At 38.3% G+C, this 26,385-nt stretch overlaps 1 protein-coding gene across 2 annotated transcripts in view; it reads left to right on the plus strand.

Annotated features, from left to right (window-relative positions):
- The window catches only part of LEO1 (LEO1 homolog, Paf1/RNA polymerase II complex component), a 67,102-nt gene that overhangs the window by 35,070 nt on the left and 5,647 nt on the right, over positions 1–26,385 (plus strand). For both annotated transcript variants that reach the window (XM_043989638.1, XM_043989639.1), the window contains exons 7-11: positions 3,434–3,528; positions 4,268–4,402; positions 17,313–17,448; positions 19,726–19,912; positions 23,746–23,843. In XM_043989638.1, coding sequence (XP_043845573.1) covers positions 3,434–3,528; positions 4,268–4,402; positions 17,313–17,448; positions 19,726–19,912; positions 23,746–23,843 — 651 coding nt within the window. The remainder of the gene's footprint in view (positions 1–3,433; positions 3,529–4,267; positions 4,403–17,312; positions 17,449–19,725; positions 19,913–23,745; positions 23,844–26,385) is intronic.

The following is a 26,385-nucleotide window of genomic DNA, read 5'->3' on the forward strand; positions in this document are numbered from 1 at the left end:
AGCTGAGCTGAAATTTGAGGAGGGTTCTACGAGGTAGAGAATGACAGAAGTGAAATAATCCCTGTTGTTAAGGAATGTTACATTCTATCAAGGAAGACAACATGTACCTATACATGTAGACACATTGACTAAATAGAAAACAACTGCAAGGTTGTTTAGGAAGGGAGGACACTAATTCCACCTTGGGGAGGATTAGAAGTTTGTCATAGAAAGTAGTGTTTAACTTGAGTCTTTTAAAAAATATTTTTAATAGTATTTTATTGTTTCCAATTATTTGGAAAGCATTATCAACATTTATTTTTTGTAAGATTTTGAGTTCCAAATTTTTCTGCCTCTCTCCCCTCCCCTTCCCCAAGACAGCAGGCAGTCTGATATAATTTATAGATGTGTGGTCATGTTAAACATATTTCCACATCAGTCATGTTGTGAAGGAATAATCAGAACAAAAGGGAAAAACCATGAGAAAGAAAAAAGTTTTTAAAAAACCCTGTGAAAATAGTATGCTTTAATCTGCATTTAGAGACAGCCATTGCTCTTTCTCTGAATGTGGGGAGCATTTTCTATCATGAGTCTTTTGGAATTGTCTTGTATCATTTTATTGCTGAGAAGCACTGAATCTATCATAGTTGATCATCAACACATGTTGCTGTTACTGTGTACAGTGTTCTCCTGGTTCTGCTCACTTCACTCAGTATCAGTTCATAGAAGTCTTTACATGCTTTTCTGAAATCTTCCTGCTCATCATTTCTTATAAAACAGGAATTAATGTTCCTTTACATTCATATACCACAGTTCGTTCAGCCATTCCCCAGTTGATGGGCATTTGCCACCACAAAAAGAGCTGTTATAAATATTTTTGCACATGTAGGTCGTTTTCCCTTTTTTATGATCTCTTCGAGAAATAGACCTACTTACTAGTGGTATTGCTGGGATCAAAGGGTTATACACAGTTTGATTGACCTTTGGCCATAATTCCAAATTGCTCTCCAGAATGATTGGATCAGTTCACAATTCCACCAATAATACATTAGTGTCCCAATTTTCCTACATCTTTTCTAACATTTATCATTTTTCTTTTCTTTGACCTGAGTCTTGAAGGAAGTGAGAGGTATGGGGGTTAGTACAAAGTGTGTACAGAATTGCAAGAAGACCATTTTGAGTAACTACAGAGGGTAGAAAGGGGAGTAATACATATATGTATGTATATGTATATATGTGTGTGTGTGTGTGTGTGTGTGTGTGTGTATATATATATATATATATATATATATAAATAAAATGAGGTTGGAAAGGGAGGTGGGGGCCAAGTTATGAAATATTTTAAAAGCCAGATAAAGGAATTGGTATTTTACCTCAGAGGTAGTAGAGAACCACTGGAGTTTATTGAGCAGGGGACTAACATGGTCATATCTGTGCTTGAAGAGAATCATTTTGGCAGCTATTTGAAGGGTAGTCGGAGTGGAAATCAGCTCCATTTGGTCTTCTTTGGGGAGAGATTGCACAAATGCATAGTTGAGTTCCAGGAAAACACTCATAATGCAGTTTGGTTGTAATGTAGAGTACGTGAAGGAAAGTCCTGTGAAAGCTTAGGCTGGGTGGAGCCCAGCTGATGCGTGTGTATTTCATCCCAGAGATCAGGAGCCAGTGCCAAGAAATATTCAAATAGGGAGAGACTGTAAACAGGGAGATGTATTAGCATAAGCAGAGGTAAGAAGGGCCTGGTTAGTCTGCCTGTCATGTTAGGAGAGAGCAGGGGATACACAGAGTTATTGTGGAGGTAGAATTGGCAAAATTAGGCACCTTCCTTGTTACAAGCAGAATCCATTATGGGGTATAGTTGTCCAGAATATTGCTTAAATTCTTTCTTGACTCTTGGCCTTTTTTTTTTTCTTTGAGAATATACATCTTCCTGTTAGCAATGAATGTTTTTATGTTTGGCCATAATGTTAATTTTCTGATTTATAAAATATTAATGATATTTCTTTGGTGTCTTGATTCTCTTTCCTTATCACCTTTATTTTTTTCAACTCTTCACATTTTTTCATAGCTATTCTTTTTTTATTGCCTTTTATCTACTTTAATAGGTTCATGATGTTTCTTAATTGTGTGCTTTTGGTTTGTTAGACCATAAAACCTCAGAGACACTCTTTTTTGAAATTAAAGACATTATTCTCAAATTTATTTCATCCCAAATCTTGGTACCTTCTTTAATCTTGACCACCTGTGTGTAACTCAGAATTTTTAAAGCTTCAAAACTTTGGTATGTCATTAAAAAATAAGAAACTTTGATATTTTTCTCCGACATCAAAAAGTAGATCAATCAAATTTAGGTTGACATAAGAACTCAGGTACTATCTCCTGGTAATATAGTTAACTGATTAATGAATAAGGTACATTGTGTGCAGGTTCTGATTGAACAGTTAACAGCAACAGCTTCAGCAACAACTTCTAACTTGGTGCACATATGGGAACATTTTTAAAGGGCTACAATCTTTGTCTTCAAATAGAGTAATAGTACATGCAGATCTAGTACCATTAATGAAGAAAGAATTCAGTTTAGTTGCATCATTGTTGTATGTGAAAGCCTGCACTAATTCATTTTGTAATTTCATAGAGCACTTTTCACAGTGATAATATGTCAATTTTGTTCATTTATTGTATTGTTATATGCATATGTTCCAAGTTTTTTGTGTGGGGAGGGAAGACAGGATTGACCACTACTACTGACATTCTTTTCAATTGCCTGACTGCAATGATTTTTGAGGGGAGATAAAAAGAAGTGAGGAGAAGACCTAAAAGAAGGACTAGTAGAACTTGAATTGTAAAGGCAGTGGCTTGTTAAACAGAGCATCCCAGAGAGGCTGCTGTGTTACATCTTGGTAGTGGTAGGAACACCTACCTCAAACAAAGCAGTCTTTATGTTTGATATTGGAAGCTCTTATTTAGATGATTGTTTATTAGTGATTGGTTTTAAACTAGTGACTGAGCATTAGGGAACATGGTTTTGCCTCCTCAACCAGCCAGCTTAGGTAGAAATTATTTGCCACCTGCTAGTTGATAGGGTAAATGGGAATTTGCTGTTTTCTACCAGTATGGATGATAACAAATTTATATAACTACTTAAGGTTCACAGAGAGCTTTGCCCCACAGTAAACCTGTGCAGTACATTATGGCAGCATTATCCTCTTTTTTTGCAAATGAGAAAAGGTAAAGAGATACTAAATGACTTACCTCAGGTCACTTAACCATAATTAGTATGTGGTAGAAGTGTGTTTCCTGACACAAAGACCCATGTGTTCTTTACACTTGACTATACAGTCTCCTGTTCTTGCTTTGTGATTATGCTTTTCTTTGGTAGGTGGTGGGACAAGGAGAAGAAATATAATGATTTTAAACAATCTGGCTTTCTTATGAATGTATTTCTTTTATATAGGTAGAGAACACTATACGGTGGCGAATGAGGAGGGATGAAGAAGGAAATGATATTCGTGAAAGTAATGCTCGCATAGTCAAGTGGTCAGATGGAAGGTTAGTTGAAGTGAACATTCTAGTTTTCATAAAATGAAAGAAAAGTTTTGAAATATGCAGGGGTGGGACTGAAAGGATTGAAATATTAGATGGATTAGAACCTTTGAATGGGGACTTTAGGCAAATTTAATCAAGAGACTGTTCACCCCCTGGGTCTCTAGCTTTTCTTAGGACATTACAAAAATAAATGGAGAGGAGGGTGAGTTTGTGATACATCTCCAATAAAGATGGCAATAAAAGGTGTGATACATCTCTAATTATGATGTCATCTTCCCTATTATCTATAGCAGATAAAGATGGAGGAAATGATCACCTACTGATATAACACTAATTGGAGCTTAATGGTTTTAGAAACTGTTGATATTGCTATATTAACAGTCTTAGAAAAATCTCAGCTCAATTGTGTTCTGATTAAAAGGACAGATTTTATTTTAGCTTTGTACATTTCACTGCAAAAGGTCAATTTGTTTCTTTAAAAGATCTTTATGAGTTGCCTGTTGTCTTTGTATCACATTCATTTATGAATATACCCCCAAAAACCAGTTCAGTAAAACCAACACATTAGCTGAGTCTGACAGAATATTCAGTACCCCATGTCTCCTACCTGTAAAGTGAAGGAAGGTTAATTATTTCTAGCATCAGTTACTTTGTTTTAAATGAAGAAATGAGAGGGAAGAAAGTTGTATGACTCATTAAATATCTACATTGCTAACATGCTAAGTTTTTTTTCCTTCTTAAGCATGTCACTTCATTTAGGCAATGAAGTTTTTGATGTCTACAAAGCACCATTACAAGGGGATCACAATCATCTGTTTATAAGACAAGGCACTGGTCTTCAGGGACAAGCTGTTTTCAAGACAAAATTAACCTTCAGGTAAATATTAATATATTACCAGTGATCTCTAAACCGCCAAATTAGATGGTCTTTTCTCAGTCTTAATCCTTCTTGACCAATACTGTTGACCACCCTTTCCTGGATGCTCTTTCCCCTCTAAGTTCTCATGACATGATTTCTTCCTATCTCCTTGACCAGTCCTCAGTATCCTTTGCTAGCTCCTTATCCGTATCACTTCCCCGAACTGTGGGTCTTCCCCAATGTTTTCCAAGGTTCTTTTCTTCCTCTACACTCATGGTAACCTGTCAACTCCCATGAGATTACCTCTGTCTCTATGTAGTTGATTCACAGATGTATATGTCCAGTACTGTTCTCTCTTTTGAGTTTCAGTACTACATCACCCACCAATGGCCTGTTGGACATTTCCTACTTGAATGTCCCAGAGATATCTCAAATTCAAACTGAGCTCATTATCTTTCCCCATCAACACTCTTCTTTGCTGAAGGACCTCAGCCTTTCCGTCTCCCCTCCGGGGAAGGAAGAATGTTGCCTGACTCATTAAATATCCAGATTACTTAAAACTCTAATCTTTGTAACCTTGGGAGTTTCTTTTACTCCCCACTCTGCCTCATCTTAACTATCCAGTCAGTTTCCAAATCTTACTGTTTCTGTCTCTACAGTATCTCTACCACCTCAGTCCTTCTCCTTGTTCACATAGCTACCACCTTAGCTCAGTAATGTCTTGCCTAGATTATTGCAATACCTTTCTGATGATTGGTCTCCGTGCTTCAAGAGTCTCCCTGTTTCAACCATTGTGTGTGTGTAGCTGCAAAAGTGATTTTGCTCCCAGCTGACTGTGTGACTATCTCTACTCAGGCAACTACAGTGGCTCCTTATTGCCTCCAGCACGCTGCTGATTAGCTTTAAATTCCTTCAAAACCTGGCCCCCAAATATCTTTCCAGCCTTCCTGACATTACTCCCCCTCCCACAGTCTGTGATTACACCAAGCTGGCCTTCTTAATGTTGACATTCATCTCTTTGTACTGGTCATGCCCCAGACCAAGGATGGACTTTTATTCCTTTGAAAGGCAGCTCAAGAACCACTTTCCATTTGATTGGGGGGGGGGCAGTGAGGGTTAAGTGACTTGCCCTGGGTCACACCGCTAGTAAGTGTCAAGTGTTTGAGGCTGGATTTGAACTCAAGTCCTCCTGAATCCAGGGCCACTTTTCTATGTGAAAGCCCTTCGACCACTATTCTTCTTCCTCTCCAACTACCTTTTATTTAACTACATTATACTTAATTACTTTGTTCTCTTCATATTTATTCTATATATACACTTATGTATATATACACACACTTATGTCTCTATGATATGTATACATATTTATGTATGTGTATATATAGATATATGTATATTCTTTTGTCCATTTGTCTGTATGTTTTATGTAGGGGCAGCTAGGTGGCGCAGGGGATAAAGCACTGGCCCTGGATTCAGGAAGACCTGAGTTCAAATCCAGTCTCAGACAGTGACACTTACTATCTGTGTGACTCTGGGCAAGTCACTTAATCCTCATTGCCCTTCCAAAAAAAAAAAGGTATATGTTTTATGTATTTATGCTTCCCCATTTCCTTTATTCCCCATATAAAAATAGAGATGATTTCATTTATTATATTTTTATCTCCAGTGCCTAGCATGGTGCCCAGGACATAGCAAGCATTTAATAAATACACGTTGAGCGATTAATATATTTAACCAAACTTTGCCTCCCAGAATCTTTCATCCCTTGCTCCTAATTTAGTTTTCTGTAGCTCTGTTATGATGCTTTAAATTGTTTTTATTACTTCTTTATTTTAAACATTCTTTTCTTTAAAAAAAATTTTTTTTAAGTGAGGCAATTGGGGTTAAGTGACTTGCCCAGAGTCACACAGCCAGTAAGTGTTGTGTCTGAGGCCGGATTTGAACTCAGGTCCTCCTGACTCCAGGGCTCGTGCTCTATCCACTGCGCCATCTAGATGCCCCTTTCTTTTTAAATTTTGAATTCCAAATTCTCTTCCTCCCTCGCCACACTTAGAAGGCAAGCAATATGATATGAGTTATATATGTGAAGTCATGCAAAACATTCCCATATTAGCCATTTTGCAAAAAAAAATAAAGTGAGGATGACTTTTCAATGTGCACTCAGAATTAATCAGTTCTTTCCCTCTAGAGGTGGGCAGCATTTTTTATCATGAGTTATTTGTAATTGTTTTGGATCATTATATTTATCAGAGTAGCCAAGTCTTTCACAGTTAATTATTACAACATTGCTGTTACTATGCACAATGATCTCCCCATTCTTTTCACTTCACTTTGCATCAGTTCTTATAAGGTTTTGCCATGTTTTTCTGAAAGCACTACCCTTATCATTTCTTTTTTCCATTTAACTGTAATTTAATTTTTTTCTCAATTACATGTAAACAAAAAATTTTAACATTCCTTTAAAAAAATTTTGAGTTCCATATTCTCTCCCTCCCTTCTTTCCCCCTTCCTTGAGAAGGCAAGGAATTTAATATAGATTGTTAGCTATGAGGCAAAAAAAAAAAAAAAAGAAATAGACCAAAAAACCCAAGAATAATAAAGTTTAAAAAGTATTCTTTAATGTGCATTCACACTCCCATTTCTTTTTTTTTTTTTTTTGGTGAGGCAGTTGGGGTCAAGTGACTTGCCCAGGGTCACACAGATAGTACATGTCAAGTATCTGGCTGGATTTGAACTCAGATCCTCCTGAATCCAGGTCTGGTGCTTTATCCACTGTGCCACCTAGCTACCCCTCTCCACCATTTCTTTTTCTGGAGGTGGATGGCATTTTTCATCAGAAGTCATTAGGAATTGTTTTGGATCTTTGTAGTGCTGAGAATAGCTAAGTCATTCACAGTTGATCACTATATAATATTGCCAATACTGGTTCTGCTCATTTTGCTTTGTATTATTTCATGTAAGTCTTTTCAGGTTTCTGAAAGAATCTTGCTCATTATTTCTTATTGCAATAGTATTCCATCACAATCATATGCCGCAGCTTATTTAGCTATTCACTGATTGTATGCTCCATTGGACTCCTCTCCTGTGGACATCTTAAATTTCCCTTAGGCCTGAAAAAAAAAGTCTCACCCCAACCATTTGTTGGCTCTACCGTTCCAAAATTTGATCTGAGGCTTTATTTTCAAGTTGTTTGGAGGGGAATGTTGAGCAAATTCAGATGGGTTGCTGCCTCTGATCAGCCATCTTGGCTCCACCCTTGGGAAGTCCTGTAATAATGTGTACTCCCTGATTTAGTCCTGCAGCTAGCTGTCTGAAGCGAGCTTTTTTAGGCCTCCTAAGCTTCACTTTTCCAAGCTAAACATCTTTATTTTATTTAGTTGTCCTTAATATGACATTTTCTACATCCTTCTCCACTTTATTGACACCTCCTTCAAAAGTATCACCTCCAAAGGAATAGAATACTCTGGATGTACTATGGAAAGTATGGAATATAATAGAAAAATGACTTCTCATATTTTGTATATTATACCTCTCATATTGAGTTGGCAATCCACACAGACCACCCAGGTCTTTTTCATGCATCAGTAATCTGATGACCTTTCCTCAGTCTTTATCCTTCTTACCTCTCTGCAGCATTTGACACTGAACCCACAGGTTTCACACCATAGGACACAGGATGATGCTGTATATTTATTTGCAAGAGTAGATTTGGTCCATGAATGTATGTTTAGAGGATGAAAGTTGTCACGCATATATATTCTCTTTTTTTGGGCCGCAGATCTTTTTCTACAAGTTTTGTGTCATTTGTTCCTGCTTAGATACATGAAATACATTTTCCATGGAAGAGGCACATTGGTTATGTGTAAATTGTATCCAATGCTGACTAAAACAATTAGGATTCTTTTTTTTTTTTTTTTTTAGTGAGGCAATCGGGGTTAAGTGACTTGCCCAGGGTCACACAGCTAGAAAGGTTAAGTGTCTGAGACTGGATTTGAACTCAGATCCTCCTGACTCCAGGGCCGGTGCTCTATCCACTGCACCACCTAGCTGCTCCCAGGATTCTTGCTAAATTAGTGAATTAGACAGATATTTTCTTTTAATACAGTTTTGCTCATAAACCAAAATATTTCCAGTATATAGTTAGCTTTTTATGATTCTCCCTCCAGCCCCTTCTCCTTCCCCTCCCCCTTGCCATGTTTGTTTTCCATCCATCTACATGGGTACCACATGTCTGTCCCTGGCCTCTCTACATTGCTTGTCCTTTTCTGTCTTTGTCTCCAGCCCCCAGTGTGTTCTACCTTTCACCTCTGCCCAAGCCTTCCACATGGCTGGCCCTGACCTCATCTTATTCCTCCTCCTTCTCTGTCCCCATCCCCCGCATGTCCCTGAATTGTGTGTCTGCCACCAGCCCCCTCCTTCCACGGATATATGGACCCCTTCCTGCCCCTCTCCCTCCTTTCCTTTCCTATAGCCTTCTTACATAAATATCATTTTACCTAGGTCTGTGGCTGTACTCTTTAAGTCTGAAGTGTCATATAGCTGTCCATTTGAAAGTGTTTGTGTGTTATGTTTAGACTACTACTGAAATTGACAGTTTTGGAACATTTCCCAAGGTAGCAGTGGTTTCCAATGGAGGGGTTAAGTGTCCCTAATAGTGCTGACAGTCACTGTCCTCTGCCTCAGAAGACCCTGATTGGTGTCTTTTCTGTCTCTGTGATATTGGTCCAGTGGCTTTCTTGGATAGAGAATAGCAGCAAGGGAGAAACCTTTCTCAGAGACTGCTAGAGCTTTGCAGAAATAGAACCCACTCCCACCCCTCTTCCTTGCCATATACGCACATAATATTCAAGTAATGCCAGTAAAGTGACATTCGCTTGGGCAGCAGGCATATGTGCATGAACATCTTTACACAAATGCAAGCCATTCAAATTAGCGTATGCCTGAGGCTTAAAATAAATTAGGGCAGCCCTAAAGATAGGAAAAAGTTTTGTGAATCCTGCCTCTCCTTTTCATTAACTTTTCATTTTGTTTTGAATTTATTTATAAGGCAGAATTTATATCTCTATATTCAGTGAGCTTCTTTTACAAAATGTACCCACTAAATATATATTCAGGTCCTTTATATAGCTCAGTCCTTATCCTGGCAGAAGGCCCATAGCAGCAGCAGACTGCTGACCCAGTTACATTGTTACATAATCAATAATACTGTTCAAAGATGCTTTCTTTGGTTGCTGTCTGTCTAACATTTGATCTCCAATAAAATAACTTGATTATTATTTACATTGTAGTTAGTGAGGGGAGAGCTGTGCTAAAAGCTGAGCTCTAGTTTTTTCCTTTGACAACTGGAGTATTTACCCATCACCTCCACTCATCCTGCTATGCCTTAGCCACCTGAACAAAATATACCTCATGCTTCAATTCATAAACCATACACAATAATCCTTAATAAGAGAAAAGGAAAGAGGGAAGAGAGGATATGTATGTATAATGTAGCGTGTTCCTTCTTCCCCTACTTGCTTTAGAAAATATCTTTTTGTTCTATGGATGCAGAGAATTACCTATTTTTCAAGTCTAGGAATGTGATTTTTAGCAGTGCATTGATTTTTTTAAAAACAATATTCCATTATAGTAAAATAATTTGGAGAAACTTGGGTGTTTATTGTGAGATTTTTGCCTATAGTTTCTTTTACCTAACAATCCATTTTCTTTCTTTCTTTTTTAAGTAATAAACATTTTTATTTATAGTTTTGGGTTTCAATTTTTATCCCTCCTTTCCCTTTCCCCTCCTTGAGACAATAAGCAATCAGATGTAGGTTATACATGTATGATTTATGTAAACAATCCATTTTCTTAAAATTAATTTTGTTTATATTGTTGATTTCTAACATAGCTTTTAATTTTTTTCTCCATTGAATTGTTTAAATTTAAGTATATGTATGTATATTTCATATATACTTATACATATTTGTTATTAAGTAATGGTTATGGTACATTTTTTGGCAGTTTTTTTTTATGATGGTTACCAGACAGAGATTTTTGAGTCTATTATCTGATGAATGTAATTCTTCTACCATCCTCATAAGCTTACAATGAGAATCAAATGAGATATACTTATAAACGCACTTAGCAATAGTTTGTACTATTACTATTTTACTATTATTGCTATTAATTGTTATTATTGTTATACTATTACTGGCATAAAGTAAGTACTGTATAAATGCTTATTCTCTATCATCTCTTAAGCATTAGGAACGAAGGGATATGGTTAGGAGAAGGAAGGGTAGAATTAAGAAACATGGGTAGTGAGAGAAAAGAAAGATGGGCAGAGGTACTACTGCAGATTATAGAGGAAGATAAAATTTTTTATAGCTTAAGATCTGTCGAATGTGGCAGCAGATTCATTAGCCATGGTCTTTCTTTGGGGCTCCAACAAAGAATGATATGTTCTTGGGGGCAGCTAGATGGTACAGTGGATAAAGCACCAGCCTTGGATTCAGGAGGACCTGAGTTCAATTTGGCCTCAGACACTTGACACTTACTAGCTGTGTGACCCTGGGCAAATCACTTAACCCTCATTGATTGCCCCACCAAAAAAAAAAAAAAAAGATTTTTGTGTCCTCCTGCAAATAAGAAATTATTGAATGTTGAATTCCTAAAGATCATTCAGTTCATTTGAGAAACAATGTGGAGCCAAGATGGTGGAGAGGAAGCAGCAAGCTGCCTGAGCTCTCCTTCTGTTCCCTCAAAACGAACATTAAATCAAGCCTCTGGATGGATTCTGAAACTACAGAACCTGCAAAGAGACAGAGGGACACAGTCCTCCAACCAGAGATAATTTAGAAGACTTCAGGAAAAGGTCGGTCTGACTCGGGCAAAAGGGAGGCCCAGCGCAGGGCAGCAACCCAGCGCCGAGGGGGTCGGGGCAAGTCAGCAGGAGCTGCGGGCCACAGCCGAACAACGGAGGCCCCCGGAACCTGGTTCAAAAATCTGGTGGCCAAGAAGGACAGTGGAAAAACCTACCTGCACCGGCCGAGAGGGCCACGAATGGCGGGATCAGACGCCGGGGTCTGGCGCCAGACGCCGGGGTCTGGCGCCTGGCTGGCCGAGCACAATCAGACAGGAAGTGCAGGGCGGGGGATCTCCACACACCATAAAGGCCTCAGAGTAAAAACCCGGTCACACAGCACCTATACCCCTGCACAAGAAGCCCAAAACAGGGACCCTGGTGCCCCCAGAGCAGACCTCAACTTAAAGAATAAATAAATAAGCTGCAATAATGAGTGAGAAGCAAAAAAGAGCCCTCTCCATTGAGAGTTTCTGTATCAATAGGGAAGAAGCCAACACAAACTCAGATGAGGACAATAGCTTCAAATTGCCTACATCTGAAGCCTCACGAGGGAAGGTGAATTGGTCTCAAGAACAAAAAGCCTTCCTGGAAGAGCTCAAAAAGGATTTTAAAAATCAATTGCAAGAGGTAGAAGAAAAAATGGGGAGAGAAATGAAAGCAAAACAAGAAAACTATGAAAAAAGAATCAGCAGCTTGGAAAAGGAAGCACATAAGTTCACTGAAGAAAACAAAGCCTTAAAAAATTCATTTGGCCAAATGGAAAAAAAGATGCATAATCTCACTGAAGAAAACAATACCTTAAAAAATTCACTTGGCCAAATGGGAAAAAAGGTGCATAATCTCACTGAAGAAAACAATGCCTTAAAAATTAAAGTGGGACAGTTGGAAGATAAGGAATCCATGAGACACCAGGAATCAGTCAAGCAGAATAAAAAAAATGAAAAAATAGAAGAAAATGTGAAATACCTCATTGGAAAGACAACTGATCTGGAAAACAGATCGAGGAGAGACAATTTGAGAATCATTGGACTGCCTGAAAGCCATGACCAGAAAAAGAATCTAGACACCATATTCCAGGAAATTATTAAGGAGAACTGCCCTGATATCATAGAATCAGAGGATAAAATCATCATTGAAAGAATCCACAGATCACCTCCTGAAAGAGACCCCAAAAAGAAAACTCCAAGGAATATTGTAGCCAAATTCCAGAATTATCAGGTGAAGGAGAAAATACTCCAAGCAGCCAGAAAGAAGCAATTTAAATATCATGGAGCCACAGTTAGGATTGCTCAGGACCTGGCAGCTTCAACATTAGAGAAACAATGTGGTATCATATTGGATAGAGAGAATCAGCCCCAAAGCTGAGAAGGCCCAGGTTCAAACCCTGCCTCTTTTTTTTGGCGGGGCAATGGGGGTTAAGTGACTTGCCCCGGGTCACACAGCTAGTGTCAAGTGTCTGAGGCTGGATTTGAACTCAGGTCCTCCTGACTCCAGGGCCAGTGCTTTATCCACTGTGCCACCTAGCTGCCCCACCAAGCCCTGCCTCTTATAGATAGATGATTGTGTGGGACCCTGTGAAAGTACTTAAACTCCCAGTGCTGTAGGCCAGTGATGTCAAATTCAATTGGGTTTCATGTGTATTTTTTTTTTTGGTTGTTGTTAAATATTTTCCACTTACATTTTAAACTGGCTGGTGCTGACACCTCTGCTCCAGGCAGTTTTCCAAGACTGTAAAAATTCCAGAGAAGGTGCTAACTTGTATTGGGGAAAGTTCTCTATTTCTTTGAAATCACAGGTCCTATACCTGTCCCTAAATCTTAATGTTCAGTTATGTTAGTTGTAACATCAAGTTGCCTGACAGGACTATGAAATGGTAAAATATGTTAAGAAAAGGAATTTCTTGTGGCATTAATAACTAATGTTTATTATAAGCAATGTAAGGTATGTAGATGTCTGTTTGGCTCGCATAGAAAGAGAACGTAATACTTGGCATAATATTTCTTATCCTTTGTGTTGACTTACTCAAATATAGTAAGTATGAAGACCTCATTTCTGTATCCTGGCAAACAAGTATGCCTAGGTCATAAAATAGTATGAAAGATGATAGAATATTAATAAACCTGGTAGATGTAATAAAGTCCAGCTCCGTCATATTCTTTCTTCTATGGGAGTTTATCTTTTTAATCATCTACCCACTTCCCACAAACATACTTTTAGGTATTTTCTGTCATTTTTAAGTATTTCCTCTGTCATCCCTTCAAATGATTGTCTTGTACCTTGCTTCTCCTTTATTTCTTTCCTTTTTTTTTTTTTTTTTTTTGGTGTGTGTGTGGGTCAATGAGGGTTAAATGATTTGCCCAGGGTCACATAGCTATTAAGTGTCAAGTGTCTGAGGTTGGATTTGAACTCGGGTCCTCCTGAATCCAGGGCCGGTGTTTTATCCACTGCACCACCTAGCAGCCCTCTCTTCTCTTTTATCTCTGGATCCCTGCTGGCCCATATTGACTTAGAAAACCACAAATTAACATTATCTGTGTTGTATTTTTATTTATTTTGTTAAACATTTTCCAGTGTTAAGTTTGACACCTCTATTCTATGCTATCTTACTTCCTTTGTCCTAAATTGCTTCCCTTCTGGCTTTGAATCTCACTATATTACTGAAAGCATTCTATCCAAGGTCACTTATGACCTAATTGCCAAATCCAAGGATCCTTTCTTAGACCTCATCCTCTTGGGCATTTCTGTAGTTTTTGACACTATTGACCACTTCAGCCTTCTAAAAACTCAATTGACTTAGCTCTCCTGGTTTTTCTCTCATTTTTTTTCTTTTTCTTTTTTGTCTTCCACTTTAAATATTTTATTTTTTCCAGTGACATAGAAAAGATTTTTTGTTTTTCTTTAAATCTTTTATTTTTTCCCAATCACATGTATAAACAGTTTTTAACATTCGTTTTTTAAAATTTTGAGTTCCAAATTCTCTTTCTCCTTTCCTACCTACCCCCTTTGCAAAGGCAAGCAATTTGAAATACTTTATATAAGTACAGTCAAGCAAAACCTATTCCCATATTAGTCATATTGAGAAAGAAAACACAATCCCAAAAAAAACCACCTTGCAAAAAAACAAAAATAAAGTTTTTTTAAAAAGTATGTTTCAATCTGCATTCAGACTCCATCAGTTCTCTCTTTGGAGGTGGATGGCATTTTTCATCAAAAGTTCTTTGGAATAGTTTTGCATTTTTGTATTGCTGAAAAGAACTAATTCATTCACAGTTGGCCATCATACAATATTGCTATTACTGTGTATAGTGTTCTCCTCGTTCTGCTCATTTCACTTTGCAGCAGTTCATGTAAGTCCAGGTTTTTCTGAGAGCATCTTGCTTGTCATTTCTTTCTTTCTTTCTTTCTTTTTTTTTGCAGGGCAATTGAGGTTAAGTGACTTGCCCAAGGTCACACAGCTAGTAAATGTTAAGTATCTGAGGTCGGATTTGAACTCAGGTCCTCCTGAATCCAGGGCCCAGTGCTCTATCCACTGCGACACCTAGCTGCTCCCGCTTGTCATTTCTTATAGCACAATAGTATTCCATCACAATTATATGCTCTATCTTGTTTAACCGTTCCCCAGTTGATGGACATCCCCTCTATTTCCAGTTCTTTTCCACCATAAAAAGAGCTGTTATAAATGTTTTTGTACCTATAGATCATTTCCCTTTTGTTTTCTCTCTCTTTGGCATACAGGCTTAGTAATGGAATTCCTGGGTCAAAAGGTATGCATGGTTTTATAATCCTTTGGGCATAGATCCAATGTACTCTTCCAGGATGATTGAATCAGTTCACAATTCCACCAGCAATGCATTAGTGTCTCCGTTTTCCCACATCTTTTCCAACATTTGTCATTTTCCTTTTCTGTCAATCTGAGTTGTTTTAATTTGCATTTTTCTAATCAGTAGTGATTTAAAGCATTTTTTTTATATGACTGTACATAGCTTTGATTACTTTATCTGAAAACTGCCTGTTCACATTCTTTGATTATTTATTAATTGGGGAATGACTTGTATTCTTATAAATTTGATTCAGTTCTCTATGTATTTAAGAAAAGAGGACTTTATTAGAGAAAATGTGCTGTAAAAATTTTCCCGTTTTCTACTTTTCTTCTAATCTTGGCTGTGTTGGTTTTGTTTGTACAAAATCCTTTTTATTTAATGTAATAAAAATGATTGATTTTACATCCTGTAATGCTCTCTCTCTCTCTTGTTTCGTCACAAATTCTTCCCTCCTCCATAGATCTGACAGGTAAACTATTCCATGCTCCCCTAATTTGCTTATGGTATCACTCTTTACGTTTAAATCATGTTCCCATTTTTGTTGTTTTTTCTCCCATTTAGCTGATTTCTTTCACTGGATCTTTGTTATCTTCTATCCCTGAAAGTGCTTTCCTGGGCTTACTTTCGTACTTGTTTTCTATTCTTTCCCTTGCTGATCTTATTTATTCTCATGGTTTCAGTTCTTACTTCTATAAGGACGACTCCCAAACCCTACTGTTCATTCTGACTCTTATATTCAGCCTTAGTTTCTGTACCTGAATTCTAGTCCTACATCTCCTAGATGCCTTTTGGACATCTCCATGTTGATGTTCTACTGATAACTTGAACTCTGAATTAAATCCCAAACTGAATTCTTCTTGACTCCCAGAGTGACCCCGTCTCCTAAATTACTAAAATTAACACTTAGTAGTCATGCGATCATAGGCAAGTCACTGTATGTTTCCGAGTCTGTTTCCTCATTAAACTGGGATAATAATATGGCACCTACGTCAGGCTTGGCATGGGGAATCAAAGGATATCATGTGCTTAAGCGTTCTAAAAACATTAAAATGTTATATAAATGTCAGCTTTTATTGTTATTGATTTATTTATTTACTCCAGATCTGCGACTTCATTGATATAGGAAATTCCTACTTAAGGAACTTCCTCCTCTACTATAGATGTACAACTTATCTCTAACGTAATTCTTTTTATGTAGCCAGTTTGCATCAGAGGAAGAACCTAGGTCTTCCTGGCTGTAAGACCTGGCTCTCTGTCCACTCCATCTGGCAGCCAGTATTATTGTCATCATGTTATTAATCTACTAATCATTACCTAATTTAGTCTTTGACTTTTTTCTCTCCCTTAGTCCTTTTCATCTGATAAGTTGCCAAGTCTCATGAAGCCTATATATTGGAATATATTCTCCTTGATGGTTGGGTCTGCCATTTTTTATCTTTCTATACTAAGTCCCTAACATAGTATGTGCCACATGGTAGGAATTCAACAAGTTGTTGTTGAATTTTTGAATGGGCAGTTAAGCCTCAGAAAGTGAAGTGGGTTACCCATGGTTGTCACACAAGTTAGTGTGCAGCTGCAATTCCATCTGAGGTTACTGATTCCCACACTGGTGTTCTTTCCACCATATCATGTTGTCTTAATAAGACCATCTTCATTAACTTTACAACTAATTTCTCAAGACTTCTGAAATAAACTAATTAAATTAATGTAGATTGCAGGCATAGTCTATACTTCTTTTTTTTTTTTAATATAGTTTTCTTTATCTCTTTTTTTTTGGGGGGGGGTGCAGAGCAATGAGGGTTAAGTGACTTGCCCAGGGTCACACAGCTAGCAAGTGTCAAGTGTCTGAGGCTGGATTTGAACTCAGGTACTCCTGACTCCAAGGCCGGTGCTCTATCCACTGCGCCACCTAGCTGCCCCAGTTTCACACACTTTTAAAAAAACTTGACTTCTCTATGTTTCCTTTTCCATGAATCCCTCCACTTTACTTCCTCTAATCAATGGTCTTTAGGGAATATAGAACAAAAGTCTTTCCTCTCTCTTTGCCCACTGTAAGGGTCACAACAGATTGAGAAATTTATGAGTATACTAGACAATAAAAAAAGTCTTAGAAATAACTTCTTTATTCAAACTTGTAAAATATAATGCATGCTGTTGCTTGTTGGTTTTTATATATATATGTAAATGTGTCATACGTATTAGGATTAGCTTTCAAAGGTATTTGTGAAACAGTAATATATTCTTGTTCATTTTTTGACAGACCTCACTCCACAGACAGTGCCACACATAGGAAGATGACTTTGTCACTTGCTGATAGATGTTCAAAGACACAGAAAATTAGAATCCTGCCCATGGCTGGTCGTGATCCAGAATGCCAGCGCACAGAAATGATTAAGGTATTTTTTGACTTAGGTTTTTCCTATGATTTTGTTCATTAAATAGTAGTATTTTTTGTTAACCTAATCTTTAGTTGGCTGGTATAATAATTATTATACTCAAGATCAGAAATTCCTAAGCATGGGATGAGACTAAAGGGTGGTGATAGTGACAACTTTGGTAATGGTAATGAAGTAGAATTCAGGGCACTTATTCATTTATTTTCCCTGGGCAATGAGGGTTAAGTGACTTGCCCAGGGTCACACAGCTAGTAAGTGTCAAATCTCTGATTCCAGGGCCTGTGCTCTATCCACTGTGCCACCTAGTGGCCCCCGAAATTCAGGGTACTTTAAAAAAAACCTTTTGATTTGGGTTTTTGCCTGGACATTTCAGCAGTTACTCAGTTGTATGTTTTAAGCTGTGGCTGAAAAGACATTTCAATAACCATCTAAATGGATTTAGTTTAGAACTGGATTATAAAGTCAATTGAAACGAGATATTCCTAGAGAAAAATTGGGAAATGCTCTTTTCTTTGCAGAATGGAAACTGGGTTTGAAATATTGCCTATTCTCTTAGAGATGGGCTACTATGAGGCGGGGTGGAATATGTCATATATTATCACATTGTTGTTATTGATTGGTTTTGATGAACTACTTTTTAAAAATCTTTTTTATTTATTTGTGACTAGGTATGACTTACTGGTTGTGAGTGGGGGTGTGTATGAGAGAGGTGTTTGGAAATGGTGATATAAAATCAAAAGATGCTAATAAATTTTTTGAAATGGTAGGGAGTCTCTCAGCAGGTATAGGATGAGATAGAATTGAGACTATGGGGTGGAATGATAACTACATCAGGATAAGAATTGAACTTACTAGTTGGTGGTTGGAATTCATTAGGTTAAGTTATGATGGTATGCTTGTCAGAATGCCAAGTTTATAGAATTCATAAATGAGGACACAGATTGTCTGGCAAGTTACCTCAGAGACAGTTACATGGTATTGTGCTTCTAACTTATCTTTCCTGATAAACGGAATACAGTGTTACAAATATTCATGTTTTGAAGTCTTCCTTCTTACTCCCTGCTTCTGACAAGTGTGTTTATCATTCATTTCTAAGCCATGTTTCCTGTATAGCTTATTTCTCTTTTTTTGGAAAGGTTGTTGCAGGAGGAAGAAGAGGGGGAGGGGTCAACAGGTGCTATTGCGCCCTGACTCCAGCCTCCTTGTCAGCTTAGTCTCCCTCTGCCAAGCCTGTCATTTTACTCTCTGGAAACCTGCCTTCTCGTCCTCAGAAGCAGGTTCAGCCAAGCTAGGTATGGCTGTAGTAGCACTGTGAAATCAGCACATCAACCTCTGGTGTTTTCTTATCTGGATTTGGCCATAAAATCCTGAGTTGTTCTCTGTAAGCTTCTGAGGGGAGCACAGAAATTGCAGGCATGATGGAAAGTCCAGTGGGGAAGCTCCTTAAAAGTGAGTGGTATAGTATTGTCTTGGCAGTTTCTTTCCCTTAGTTTTCAGAGAAGTTTCAGTGGAGATTTTTTAACTGGGCTTTGGCTAGTCTTGCCCCAGCTCATGAAGTTGGGATATAATTTTTTAAAATAGTTTTTAGTACAACTACTGTTTGCTAAATTAAAAAAAATTGCATAGACTTTAGTGTTCTGAACTTCTACTTACATAAAATGGATCACACTGAAGGGAGAAAGGTAGGGAAATGCTATGGAAAAACCAACACAGTTCTCAGGAATTCAACCACTGCAGCTATTAATGAAGTGAAATGAAGGCTCTCTATTGTAGTTTAGTACCTCCCTGTGTTTCCCATTCCCAGTGGTCCTTAGCTCTGATGAGGTCTGTGACTTGAAGGACTCAGATGGAACTCTCCTAAGACTTTTGGTCAGTTTGTAGTTTCTAGAGAGATAAATCTCATATCAGTGTATCTGATGCCCCAGGGTAGCCAAAATTGACCTTCCTTTCCTGCTCCAAGGGGTAAGTTTAGGGAATCTTTTGTATGTGGGTGTTTTCAGTATTTGTGGCCATAACTTGGGATACGACTAGAAGTTCCAATGGAATCTGTACCTGTTAAAGAAATCCTGAAGAATATTGCTCTGTAGTTTCTTTCCAGTCTAGCTAAGGGACATATTTCATCTTATTTCTTTGAGATGTTTTACTTATTTCCATAACTAAAGAAAAATAACCTTGGTATTTGGCTTAGTGAATAGAAAAATGTCTTAATAATCTGAAGAAAAAAGGACTTTTAGGAATTCAGAAATAAGTAAAGTAAATGTTTGATTTCCTTGACAGAAAGAGGAGGAACGGCTAAGAGCTTCCATTCGTAGAGAATCTCAGCAGCGCAGAATGCGAGAGAAACAGCATCAGCGAGGACTTAGTGCAAACTATTTAGAACCAGATCGTTATGATGAAGAGGATGAAGGGGAAGAGTCAATTAGCCTGGCAGCTATTAAAAATAGATATAAAGGTGGCATAAGAGGTAAGTTTTTATTTTCTAGATGAAACTAAATGGATTAAAATCTTAACTTTAATTAAATTTTTAATTGAAATTAAATTTTGACATTTTAACTCACATATTATATAATCTGAACCCTATGTCACTGAAAACCATATCTCTCTGAAGGATTAATGAACAGTTTTTCTTGAGGTCCGGAACATTCTACAGAGAACTAGCCACAGCCAGACTTTCCAATGATCAACCTGTAGGATAATCAGAAGCTGGGGTTTTTTTAATGGCAGCAACTTCTCTCAATACATACTTCAGTAAGTATTCAGTAAGTCTGCCAAATACCAGGAACTATGCTAGACACTGGGAAGAGTCTTTGTTCTCAAGGAGTTTTTCATTCTATTGGAGGAAAAGACATGTCCACTGATAAGTAAATACACAGTAATTTTGTGAGGAGTCAGAGGGATTCATCAACTGGGGATTCAGCTATGTCTGTGAGGAAGATTCACACATCTATTTGCCCTAATGTCTCTCCTGACCTCTAGTTTTGTATTTCTTTCTTTCTTTCTTTTCGTTTTTTGTTTTTGTTTTTGTTTTTTTTGTGGGGCAATGGGGGTTAAGTGATTTGTCCAGGGTCACACAGCTAGTAAGTGTCAAGTGTCTGAGGCTGCATTTGAACTCAGGTCCTCCTGAATCCAGGGCCAGTGCTTTATCCACTGCGCCACCTAGCTGCCCCCAGTTTTGTATTTCTAACTGCCATTTGGACATCTTGAACCACATGTCCCATAAAAATCTTAAATTTAACGTATACAAAACTGAACTCATTTTCCTTCCTTATCAAGAATACCACCATCCCCCTAGTCACCCAGGCTTCCAATTTAGGTATCATCCTAAACTACTTTCACTCTCCTTATTCAATCAGTTGCCAAGTTTTGTTTCTTGTTTCTACTTTCATAACATATCTCATATACTTCCCTTTTTTCCATCTCACACTACCCTTATGAGAGATTGTGATAAGGACCCCATCACCTTATGCCCAGGCTGATGCAGTAGTCTTCTGGTTGGTCTCCTTGTCTCAGTTCTCTCTGCATTCCAGTCTACAACCCTTCACTCAGCTGTCAAGGTGATCTTCCTAAAACACAGGTCTGACCATGTCACTCCCCTAATCAGTAAACTCTAGTGGTGCCTTATCACCTCCAGGATCAAATATAAGATCCTGGTTGGCTTTTAAAGCCCTTTGTAACATAGCACCTTCCTACATTTCCAACATTCTTAGAACTTATCCCCTTCCATTTACTCTGTGATCCATTGACTCTTGGCATGCTTGTTAGTCCTCAAGTCAGACACCCCACCTCCCAATGAAGGGTTTTCTCACATGCCTTCCATTGCTGGAATGTTCTCCCTCACCTTCACTTGGCTTCTTCTGCAGCCGCTAAAGTCACACCTTCTGTAAGAAGCCTTTCCTGAGAAAGGATCCTCCACTGGATCCTGTCTCGCTTTTGTTTGTACATGGCAGTTAGGGAGCTCCTGAAGAGGAGGGAATAGTTTTTGCCATTCTTTAGCACAGGGCCTGGCATGCAGGAGCTTTAATAAATACTTGTTGACTAGGCAGGTCAAAGTATGGTCCCTTTTACTTTTTTTTATGGGCTAGGTAATTCCATTTTGAAAAATAATGATCCTTCTTCCTCACTCTTTTGTTATTTGTAGTTCCCCTTTTTATAAAATCACTGTTCATATCCATGGACTTTTCCCCTATTTTCCCCCTGCCTACATATAGCAATTCTGATGTGCTCAGCTCTTAGCCATAACCCTTCATGTTACTTTCCTTGGGCCACCTGCTTTTGCTTTGTTGAGCTGTGCCTCTTATCTTAAAAAAATATACATACATATATATATATCAGTGTAGTTGTTCACTTTGGGCTGTGGAGTAGGGACCCCTTTTTCCCTCTGTAAAGTGAAATATAGTAAATGTAGTGGAATAAAGTAAAAAGCAATTATTTGTGATTTTTAGAGAGAAAAATAGCTGGCCTATTTTTAAGTTAATTTAAAGAATATAAAACCTAATGCATCTAGCTAATTCTAAAAAATGTAGATTAAGAGAACTCAATTCTATATTGTGGTCACTTAAGAGAAAAGGGAAGCAGAAAGGAACAAGAGAAAGAATGGAAAATTTAATAGCCTTTTTTTTTCCCCACATATGTCACCATTCGCTTGGCCAAGGGCATCAAGAATGTTATTGGCTGCTTCTACTGGCCTTTAAAATACTGAGAAATTTAGAAATAGAATATTATTAGGAAGCAGCTTTCTATTTATCTCCATTTTTTTTCTTTTTATTTCATTTTAAAGCACAGCCTTTATTTTTCTTTTTCAGTTTTATGTTCTCTTTAGTTAGCTGGAACTACTATCCGCCAAGGAAGTCTTTCCCACTTTTGGATAGCAGTCATGGTTAGGAAATGTTTTGTTTGTTTGTTTTTGCAGGGCAATGAGGGTTAAGTGATTTGCCCAGGGTCACATAGCTAGTAAATGTGAAGTGTCTGAGGTTGGATTTGAACTCAGGTCCTCCTGAATCCAAGGCTAGTGCTTTATCCACTGCGCCACCTAGCTGCCCCGGTTTGGAAATGTTTTATTTATATCAAGCCTAAATTTGTGTCTTTGGAACTCCCCACAAGCAACTCATTTCCTTGGCCATCAGGTCAAGCAAAACAACTCTTAATACACCTTACGTGTTATGTCTCTTCAGTTGGAAAGCAACCATGTCCTACTTAATTCTTTTCTCTAAGGTAAATTCTTCAGTGGATACTCTGTGCCACCACTTGAAGCTTCTTCACCATGGTGGTCACAGTCCTTTGCATGCTCTCCAGTTTTATCATTGTCCTTCCTAAAATGGTGTGCTTAGAACTGAATAACACATTATGGATATGGTCTGGCCAAGGCAGAGTAGAGTGGCTCATTCCTCTTTGTTCCTAAAAGCTATGCTTCTTAATGTAGTCCAAGGTTTCATTAGCTTTTTTGGGATACCTGTTACGTTATTGGGACCTGCTGACCCATCTATGAGAGTCAGAGTGATTTGGGGTTATGGGATGGTCCATAATAAACTCTAGGCCCTAAACCCCTAAACATCTTGTGAAGCTTAAGCAATCAAAACTTCTATTCCTTTGAGCACAACACCCACAGGTAAGGGTATGCTTTCCTATATGGACAGAGGAAGGAGAGGGAGCAGGAGGTGTATTGCCCAACTGAAGCTCACCAGTTGGGTCCCCATTGGGGCAGTTCTTACTCATAGAATGTTGGTGGTTGTTTGTCCTTCATTCTTGAAGAGGACCATGACATTGGGAGGTGATGACCAAGCCTCATCAGCCATTGTTTGGCTTCTTAATGGCTCTGAGTGAGAGTAAATAGCAATTGTTTCTGCTTTGGCTAGAATCCCGGAAGGCCTTCCCCTCCTTCCTTCATTCTGTTTTGGCTAGGTAAAGGAAGCCATTCTCTGCCTCATTCCTTACCTAGCCTTCATCACTGAATGGGTGTTGCCTCAAACAGACTGAGACCTGGGAAAGGCCATGGTCTCCCACTGCATCCCAGGGCCATTTCTAGTTGTCCTAATGTCTGTCTTGCCGCTGGACCCAGATGGCTCTGGAGGAGAGTGAGGCTGGTGACTTCACACAGCCCTGCCTCACTTCCCTCACATAAATCCAATTCAGTGCAAAGTCGTGACATGCTGGATATCATGATCCTCTTTGAGAATGAAGGACAGACAACAACAATCACATGATCAACTAAAAATGCCAGATCTTTCTCAGTTGGACTGTTTCTAGCTTTCCCTTCCAAGATAAATTATGTGTTTTAAATGACGTCACTTATGTTTTCAGAGGAACGAGCTAGGATCTATTCTTCTGATAGTGATGAGGGATCAGATGATGACAGAGCACAACGATTGCTGAAAGCAAAGAAACTGACCAGCGATGAGGTAAGATGTGTGTTCACCTTGTTCATTTGTTGGCAGTGGTAGCTGAGGATTTGTTCTGGATTAATATTGGAAGTGATGGGGCAGCTAGGTGGCTCAGTGGATAGAGCACCGGCCCTGGAGTCAGGAGTACCTGAGTTCAAATCCGGCCTCAGACACTTAACACTTACTAGCTGTGTGACCCTGGGCAAGTCACTTAACCCCAACTGCCTCACTAAAAAAAAAAAAAAAAGAAAAAAATACTGGAAGTGAGAGGCAACCTGGTGTGGTGGATAGACGCCTTGTCATCAGAAAAGCTCTGGGGCCAGGGACAAGTCATTTAATTTCTCATTGCCTCAGGCACCACCACAAGTCATAGGAGTTCTTTTTTTTTTTTTGGTGGGGCAGTGAGGGTTAAGTGACTTGCCCAGGGTCACACAGCTAGTAAGTGTCCAGTGTCTGAGGCCAGATTTGAACTCAGGTATTCCTGAATCCAGGGCCAGTGCTTTATCCACTGTGCCACCTAGCTGCCCCCTACAGGAGTTCTTAATGCTGATGAAATCACAGTTTCAGACCAAAACAAATTCATAGAAGTAGTTTTAATTTTTATTACCTGATCAGTTGGCTGATTATAATATAACAGACACAGATTTTAAAAGCTCAGTTGTTCCAGTGAAATATATATACTTTGGTGAACAAAGCAGGTTGTATTTTTCACAAGTTTCAGATAATTTAAACGTTTGCTTCACAAATAGGCAGATAGGTGGCACAGTGGATGGAGCACTGGGCCTAGAGTCAGGAAGATTATATCATTCAAACTGGCTTAGATATTTTCATAGCTGTGTAACCCTGGGCAAGTCACTTAACCTCTACTTGCCTCCATTTCTTCAAGTGTAACGGGGATAATAACAGTACTTCTCAGGGTTGTTATGAGGATTAAATGAGAATATAAAGTGTTTATCAAACTGTCTGGCACATAGTAGTTGCTAAATAAACACTTATTCACTTCTCCCTCTTCCCTCCTTTCCCCCCTAGACCTCTTTCAAAATGTGATAACTTTTTTTTTTTATTAAAGTTCATGGGCTATAGCTACCATGAAATGTAATTTACACAGCAGAAAGAACTTTCAGATACTGCAAGTGCATCACTCACATATCACAAAAAAGCACAATAACATTACTGTTATGTGACTGCTAATGAAAAATATCAAACCTTGGTATTCCTTTATTTCTTAAATTCTTTATGCTGTATTTTGGGCACTTCTGAGTGTCTTGAGGTTATTTTCTTACGAATTTTAAATGATTTCCAGGCATGTTTCCTCTGTCTTGCTGCTCATATAATACTACCTTTCTAGTTGAACGATGATTCGCTACACATGGGCTAAAAGCTGATACAGGAAGGGAAGGGAATAAATATTTATATAGTGCCTACTATGTGCTAAGCCCCTTTTCACAGATATTATCTCATTTGAGATAAGACGGGTTTAGAGGCAGATGGTTTGGTAGGATGGAAAGAGCATTGGACTAGGAGTCCAGGGCCTTCATTTCAAGGCACAAATCACTTAATCAGTCTGAACTGTTTACTCATCTGTAAAGTGGGGATAATAGCACCACGTAAGATTATCATTAGGACCAGATGAGATAGTATGTGAACATGCTTTTAGAACTATCAAGGCACAGTGTAAGTGTAAGCATCTATTGTGTTTTTTTTTCTACAGTACACATTTGAGTGCTGTTCTGATATAAGAAATGTGCCTATTTAGTTTACCCAGTTCATGTTCCCATCTTTCTTTTCCTTTCTTATTTTTAATTTTAAAATGTGAACAGCTTGGCCCTCAGTTAAATGTGCTTTGGGAGATTTCCTATGTGGTGGAGAATTTCCACAGCCTGCCTATTTTTAGGGTATGAATTTGTAGAATTTAATGTTTCCAAAGAACTAAGAAGTGACGTCTTGGCAGAAAGTGATGGATTGGCTTGGAACAGATTTGTTTTTCATCAGGATGAGGAAATATCCTAATGGCACATTTACAGTGTGCTGAACAGTTGGCAAACAGGGCACTCATCATCTAGACAGATGCTATTTGGTTGATGACAGTCAAAGACTGTGAATTAAAATCAAAAGGTAGCTTATGGCCAAGCCACCTTACTCCTAGGGCATTAGAAATCACCAGTTGGGCATTTTGTTTTATTTTGTAAGACAAAATAAAAATCTAAGGGAAAAACAGCTTAAACATTAATTAAATCATTCTTTTTCTACTCAAATTTAAGGGCCTATATTCTCTAGGTATGTATATTTTGTAGCCATACTCTCTTTAACAAGCTTATGTTTACCTCAGCAACTGTACCTTCAGTGCTACTTAGTGAATTTAGTTGGCATGTAAGTTTCAATAATATGTGCAATAGACCCAAACTCCCTAAAGTAGGAGGGTTTCTTCTGAAGGAGTTCAACTTCTCTTGGAGTTCAAGTTACTACTGGGCAACTGTGCTGCTCTAAGGATGTGGCTCTTATAGGCAAGTTTAAGGTACTGTGAGCAAGTGAGGAATCAGTCCCGACAGGGGTAAACCGG

This window comes from Dromiciops gliroides, chromosome 2, assembly GCF_019393635.1.
Source record: "Dromiciops gliroides isolate mDroGli1 chromosome 2, mDroGli1.pri, whole genome shotgun sequence".
Taxonomy (NCBI): Eukaryota; Metazoa; Chordata; class Mammalia; order Microbiotheria; family Microbiotheriidae; genus Dromiciops; species Dromiciops gliroides.